The sequence below is a fragment of the Oryza sativa genome, chromosome 4 (genome assembly GCF_034140825.1).
Source record: "Oryza sativa Japonica Group chromosome 4, ASM3414082v1".
NCBI classification, from domain to species: domain Eukaryota; kingdom Viridiplantae; phylum Streptophyta; class Magnoliopsida; order Poales; family Poaceae; genus Oryza; species Oryza sativa.
This window is the reverse complement of record NC_089038.1, coordinates 28,293,669-28,301,003: the sequence shown is the minus strand read 5'-3', so window position 1 is coordinate 28,301,003 and position 7,335 is coordinate 28,293,669. Positions and strand designations below refer to the sequence as shown.

At 43.5% G+C, this 7,335-nt stretch overlaps 1 protein-coding gene across 2 annotated transcripts; it reads right to left on the bottom strand.

Annotated features, from left to right (window-relative positions):
- Positions 1-155: 155 nt before the first annotated feature.
- Positions 156-3,968, bottom strand: LOC4336619 (U4/U6 small nuclear ribonucleoprotein Prp31 homolog). Of its 2 annotated transcripts, none has more exons than XM_066310117.1 (9): positions 3,722-3,968; positions 3,337-3,396; positions 3,128-3,203; positions 2,905-3,042; positions 1,678-2,570; positions 1,428-1,498; positions 1,214-1,316; positions 903-978; positions 156-461 (listed from the first exon to the last, which is right to left on the bottom strand). In XM_066310117.1, exons 1-9 carry the CDS (start codon positions 3,949-3,951, stop codon positions 354-356), a joined length of 1,755 nt encoding a protein of 584 aa, XP_066166214.1. In that variant the 5' UTR covers positions 3,952-3,968; the 3' UTR covers positions 156-353. The 2 variants fall into 2 exon arrangements, with proteins under 2 accessions (XP_066166214.1, XP_015635445.1); XM_015779959.3 differs by having other exon boundaries at positions 3,128-3,190; positions 3,722-3,898.
- Between the last annotated feature and the right edge of the window lie 3,367 nt (positions 3,969-7,335).

Genomic DNA, 7,335 nt, shown 5'->3' with positions numbered 1-7,335 from the left:
GGGAACACCAACTGATGCTTATCTTTGTTTCAGAAATTCTAGACGCAAAACTAGCACCTTGTAAGAAACAAGAGGGATTACACTTTAAAGATGAGATGACAGATAAGATAATCACCTACCAAAAACAGTAAATTGTGTTGAACGCAAAGACGGCATCAGATCAAACGCAGCATGTCGAATTAACTTGAACCGTATGGAAGTTAGCGAACTTCTAGAGATTGCAAACAGCACCACGAAAGTCTGCTGAATTCGGGTATAAGGTGGAGTACATTACAAAATGGATTCATCGGTGCATCCTGAGGATTATGACGGGTCTGTGGGCTGATGGGAAGAAGAAACTTTTGCTTATCAGCTCAGGTCCTTTTGATCTTCGAGAACGTCCCGGTCTCTGAAAAATAGGTGCTCTGAGTTCCACTTCCAAGCAGGTTGCCGTGGGCCTGTGGATTTGACAACTCTATCCCCTGGACGATAAAACAAATAATAGAGCATTAGAAAAACAAAATGACGAGAGGACTCCTACGCAGTTAACTATGAAAAGAAAAGTTACATTAAAAATACTAATCGATGTAATTGCAAATATGTTACAATGCAGGCGCATATCAACTCTGATATTAGCCTACAAAACATACAGCGTCAGATTTCAAGACAAAACCAACCATGCAATGGTGTGCAGTACCCAACTTACCGTACAAGAATAGCAACATAAAATCCACGAAGCTGTGCAATAACCAGCAGCATAGCAGAATACACCTAATTTAGAAGAGTTCTACTGGTGAAGCTATTGATAAACAAAAATTACATGTACTACCTTTTCCATGACCCAAGTCAAAACAACTAAAGATTAAGCATACCGTTTATTTATCTTTGAAGCAAACGAGACAGCTAAAAAATCTTTAATTTACCTGAACTGGTGTAAACGCCAAACTAGAAGTCAGCCCCGATGTTGCACCACTGCTACCATAGCTCTTCTCCTTGAATCTGATATCAGACAGCAATACAGAATCAAGGGGATAATATTCAAAATATTGGTATTTTGGCAGATTACGTAAAGAGAATTAGAGGCATTATGGTAGCAGGCGTAACACTAACAGTGCCTATGGGTTACTGCAACTTCTATCATGCAATCACACTGAATGTATTTCATGTTCTTGAAGTGTTTGTTTTATATTCTAAAACAAGATGACAGGTAACAAAGAGAAGCAAAATTGCGTACTTCTTGGTAATTTTTGCAGAAAGTTTGCTTGGTGCAGTTGACACGCGTAGCTTTCCACTTCCTGCCTGTCCAAGCATGCCATAACCTTCCCCTAAACCATCACCTGATGACACCAATATTTGATTATGTTAAGAAAATAAATCTAAGTCTCCATGATAATTTATTGTGAAACAAAACAATAAAACATCATTCAAATGGGGATGCCAATACTGACCCAATGAGCTCTCTTCTGGTACACCAAACTGCATTCGGTTAGCAAGCTTCATCATATCAGTTTGTGCATATCTGCAGAATCAAGTTCCAACTTTACGACAAGATACAAAACTGTGCATTTGATGAACCAAGTTTGCACCAATAGGCCAATAGAAATATGAATGATTAGTAGAACACACAATTAAATAAGAGAATGTTTATTGTTTGTTTTTCGCTTGAGAAAAAAAAAGAGGAGGTTAAAGATGGCCTGCCTTTCTTTCATTTTTCGAAGCCGCCGACCCCCTCTCTTCTTTTTAGGCTCAAAGTCTGGAACAGGAAGTGGTTTTGGAAGCTTTGCAGGAGGCGGTTCTTGCCACTTCTCAATCTTCTTACGGATTTCTTCTAACAAGTTACGCCCAGCTTTTCCTGTTGGATCACCTCTGATCGAATCAATCCTTGCTGCTAGAGTTGACTTTGCAGCTATAAGTCTGCAAGCACGAGTCCTCAGAGCTGGTGGGGTACTCTGGAATACATCGGTTTGTTCAAGATAGCCAACACGAAACTGAGATGTGGCAGTAGAAAACCCAGCAAGATTTTTCCTCTTAGCACCAAGTAACTGAACGTTACAAGCAGGCATTTTTGCAAGTGCTCCCAAACCACCAGCAGTTCCCATCAACTTCGAGGCAACAGCGCTGCCAACAATGGCAGACAGGTTTGGTGCAATGTAACCCATTCTGCTCTCTACAAATTCAAGTACCTTCTTCTTTGCAGCATCAAGAGTAAGGGCTCTCTCACATGCTTCAATAGTTTTTACCAAGTTCTCCTCGGAAAGCGGCTTCCCACTTGTCGTTGATGCTGTCACTGAAATTACCATTATAATTGCAGAAGGTAAAAGCCCTTCCAGATCTACAAGCGTTAAATCCATCTCATTTCCAATCTTCTGGACAACACGAGCATAATCGATCGGATGATGAACAAGGGATTCTAGTTCAGGAAACTTCAGCCTATACTTGTCACGTATGAAATTATGGATTATAATGATCTCATTCTCAATATCTACTGATAGAGCATTGCAATCAACAATCAGCTGGTATTCTGGATCTTCCTCCAGGATCGACCTTTGATTGGAAAAATCTGTACCTTTCTGAAGTGCATTTTCAACTTTCTGCAAACAAAGAGTGATTCTGTAAGTTGCCATGTATGGAAACAAAAGGCTTTGTTACCTAAAAATACAAATGACAGTCCCCTTTAGAATCAAATTTAGAAGGATTGTACTTTTTGCGCAAAGCATTTGTAACATTGAGTATATAGTTAAACATGTCTTGGACTCTAAAACACACCCATTAATGTTTGACTGCAAATAGCCTTCTTGTGACAATAGGACAGTACAGGGCTTCAAAATCAGAAAACTAGAAGAAAGAAGTCAAACAACAATCCAATTAAAACAAGAGGACAAAACCATCTTCAAGAAAAAGGAGATTTTGAGCTTGATCACATACTTGCATAATGTCATTGTAACGTTGTGTTTTCTGAAGCTTTGAAACACTATCAAGGTCATCATAATTAAGAGACTCGAGGTCAGGCATATCATCATCACCAATCTCTTCCGTGCCCACTGCCTCAGCATTTTCTTCCTCCTGAAATTTGATGATTAGTTAACAAATTCTCAATAAATAAATCATTGTAAAATCTGTATTATCATAGTAACTGAAACCAACTCACAGGATAGGCTTCATTGTCTGAAAGTTCATCAAGATCCGCTAAGAAAGAATCAGCAAGGCTTGCCTGTAAAATGGCACTGTTTATAAAAATGGAACACATCACACATGACCACAGAACAGAAGAAACATACCTGAACAGAACCGAATGTCAAAGTAAACAAACTTGCACATGGTTACTTAACAGGACCTGAAGTGAATTTATGAACTCACCATGATCTTAGGTTCTTGTCCGAAGTCTTCCAAGCAGCAGCAAGAGCTCCAACTGTAGACCTAGCAAGAGAAGTTACAAAATTACTTCTGATTTTCTACGCTTCACATGCCATGTTTGGCTTTTCTGCACTAAGCAGGATATCAGATTGCAACTGAAGTGCCGTCCTATCAGGCTAGCGCAAATAGGGAGCATCCCTATTCCCCAAGCAGACGCTGCATCTACACATTCTGAGACTACCAATTGGCAGCGGAGCGCAAGGGGACGGCTAACGCTTCCACTGTCGGAATCTACCTACAGCCTACAGGATACAGTATCCGGGATGCTTTAGAAGCTTCGAATCGCCGGAAATTTAGAGACCCCTCGGAAGAACAGTAACAGCCATACCTTTGCAGCGCAGGCGCAGCAGCTTCTCTCTCGCGCTGCCCTAGTACGGGTCGCGGTTCCGCACGCTCTCCGCGAGGCTGGATACGCGCCCGTGAGGCCGCGGCGGCGAGGCGGACTCTCCGGCGAGCCGGTGGGATACAGGGGGCGGCGGCGGAGGAGGCGGAGGAGGGAGGACCCAAATCTGCTCGAGTTTGGGCCGGAACCTTTTTGAGAGGGGGACGCACCGGCATTGGCAGGGAAGGTCGGTGGAGTCAGCTTCTGAGTTCTGATCCTGTCCTTTCGTTTCGCATCTGACGTCCCGGAAAATTTCGGCCAGTTCAGCCTGGAGCTGTATCAGGCTCGGCCCAACTGAAAGGTACCTGTAAAAAAGGCCCAGCTGAGAAGTGAACGGGGCTATATAGGAAGGGTTATATATAATTGGAATTGGATTTTTCATACAACTTTTGACTTCTATAATTATGCAAATATATTTGTAATTTATATACAACAGATTTTTAAAAGGTTCCTCGTCGTGGACCAAAGTAACACTGGACTACGACTAAGGTTCCCCTAAAATAGCACCTAAGATAAGAACACAGGTATGTTCATATGTTGTCATGATCCGATCAACAAAGACTAAACCATAGGTTTTCACTGTAGAGAGCAATTCTTAAAAGTCTAGACAACACCCCCAACAAGGAAGAGGAAACTGCTATTTGCCCGGTATAACTAGCTAAGGCTAAATCCAGATATTCATTTTTTTGAAAGGAGGGTAAAAGCTTTGCCTCGTATATTAATAGAGGAGCAGAAATACAAGAGAAATATGTACAGGGTCAGCCAAAAAGCCAACCTGCAAAGGGAAAAACACTAGGTGATATCTGGATATTCATAACCTAGGAGTTGAGGAAACGGTACTCGACGAGCACCACCTAAGCGAAGTCTCATAGTATTGTTATTCTCTTGTTCCGAGCTAGTGCCATAATGCCTCCCAGTATTAGCACAATCCAATCGACCATAAACACCATAACCTATAACCTTGTTTAGACGTGATACCCTACAATAATCGCGCTGCGAGCAAACCAATATATAGGCACACACTCACAAATCCATAGTGTCCATCTAGAGAACGAGTAAGATGTGGACATAAGCGATATTGTCAATCAAAACCAAGATAGCACCAATCTATAGGTTGGTGTGGAAGACCTTGAATATCGATGAAAACATTATTTAGAAGTACACGTTAGGTGGCAGCAGTCAAGGTCGGATGTAGGCGTGATGCCCCAAGCCAGGCCCCGTTGCCGATGTCGTCAACTAGCACGCTGCCAGTGGCACAACAGCGGTTGGTGATGTCATGCTGCTTGTATCTAGCTAGATTTGGACGCTCCTATATCAACTTCTTGGCACACAAGACGCCCGATGATATCTCTGTACCCTATCGCTGTTGCACCTCGGATGACGACACAACATAAGACGGGGAGAAGATCATCTACCATGTGTGTGCCAAAGTGCCAGATCAATGCTGGAGACGTCCGATCCATGGTTGGCTCCCTAGGCAGTCGAGGGGGAGGGGAAGTAGGATGAAACATATAATAGAGTCCTACTGCCATCGGCCATCGCCATTGTGTTTGTCAGAAACCAATGAGGATGAAGAGCATGGTGTAGCGGTTTGGATATCTTTCGTGGGGTGACGGCGCTAGAGTTTCATCCTAGGAGATGAATTAAATGTCGAGCTTGGTGAAAATTTTTAGTCTCCAGAGTGAATATGGTGCCTTATTTTCAAATTATTTTTATAGTATAATAATATAATAGACAATTATTTAACACCTCACTCTTTTTAATAATAGAAATGATTTATATCCATGGCTTCTCCATAAAGCACACAACGGTTGGTTGTTCAACAAATAAAAAATAGATATAGGTGATAGGGTAAACCTCTAATTCTTTTTCATTGTTGACTAACATTAAACCACATAGATTCTAGTTACCTATTTTTATTAATAGAACTGCACTACCCAAGGTGAATTAAGAGCCACCTCATACTGTTTAGTCTTTACTCCACTTGTTCAGAAGATTTCCAATTATAAACTCTATTCTAATTTCTACTACGTGAAGAATACATAGAGAGAAGGCCAATTCTTAAATGTTGGAGTACATGCCCGAACATGGGTGAGGATGATGGTGAGATGCTGATATAAAACAAGTCAAGACACTTATCCGGTTGCTCCTTGTCAAGTGCTGGAGTTTTCTTTTCCGACCTACGGGACGACGGGAAGCATGCTGAGCTGCTGCTGATCAGCGATCAATTCAGCATCGTCACTATGGTCGATCGAATTATTTGTTTCCGCGACTCCGAGGACAGGTCGGAACCGAACCTCCCGATGAGACGAGAAGAAAACGGCTCCACGACTGCACCACACATGCCAGTAGCCACGCGTCCACGCCAGTGCACAGTCCCGGAGTACTTGCCTGCTCCGCTCCGTTTCGTCGGACGAACGTCGGTCTGTCACGCTCGAACCGGCGCGCGAGTGCATCCCCTCGCGGGCGCGGTGAAAACTGAGCGCGACCGGCCCTAGAGATTCGTCACTCCGCCAAGCGATCCAGATACGCGCGCTGCCACGCCGTAAGCGTAACGTCGCTGTACGGCGTTCTCATCCAAGAGTTGCCCGTCCGCGCGCGCGCGTGGTATCTCTATCCCCTCGGAAACTCGTGGCCAGGCGCTGCGCGTACGTGCGAGACTCGCCGTCTCGCCGTGTCGCACTCACACCCGGCCGCCTCCCGCCCCGCGGAGGCAGAGAGGTGTCCTCCTGCTCCAAGGGCACGCGTGCACGCGAGACCCGCCCGGATCAGCGCTGGGTTTCCGCGGGAGCGCGTAGCGCGTCAACGTGCCGGGGCTGCGCGGGTTTGGTGCGTGATTTCCCCTGCTGATCGATCTGCTCGGTTACGTGTGCCTTCCCGTGTCGCGGTGGCCGGAACATCGCGCGAGGTCCGGTCAATGTTCGGTAACAACAGATCGACAAATCGTGGACCGGTCGATCATTGCAGTGCGAAGCTGGCGTATAAGAGCAAGTTTAATAGTGTAGCCAATTACTAACTCCAAGCTATAAGCTAACTATAAACATATTTTAAAAAGATAAATAAAGAAAGAGAAGAGCAGCGGACTACATATCTGTAGCCGGCTGCAGCATGGACTCCAAAACGTAATGTGTTTATGACAGGTGAGACCAGTTATTAATAGTATAGTAAGCAACTATTGTATAAATTGACTATTATATTAGCTATTTAGAGACTATACTATTAAACTTGCTCTAAGGGGCCGGACCGCCGATCGAATGTTCATGAGATATGGGGCCTGTTCACTTTGATGCAAAAAAAACCTTACCAAATTTTGGCATCAAAGTGAACAGGACCCATATCTCATGAACATTCGATCGGCCAAAATTTTGGCATAGTTAACAAAATTTTGGTAATTTATATAGTTACTAAAATTTGACAGCAAACTAAATATAGAAATTTTTGGCAACTTTACTAAAATTTGGTAAGATTGAAAATGACATCAAAGTGAACAAGTCCATAAAATATGAAGCCCTGACGTGGCAGTTCCTCGTATTTCTCGATTTTCGGGGATAGAAATAGAG

Coding starts and splice junctions, on each gene's coding strand:
- LOC4336619 (XM_066310117.1), bottom strand. CDS start 3,951: ATGCCGGTGCGTCCCCCTCTCAAAAAGGTTCCGGCCCAAACTCGAGCA. Junction 3,397..3,721: donor GCTGCGCCTGCGCTGCAAAG/GTATGGCTGTTA, acceptor TTCTCTTGCTAG/GTCTACAGTTGGAGCTCTTG. Junction 3,204..3,336: donor GACAAGAACCTAAGATCATG/GTGAGTTCATAA, acceptor TTTTATAAACAG/TGCCATTTTACAGGCAAGCC.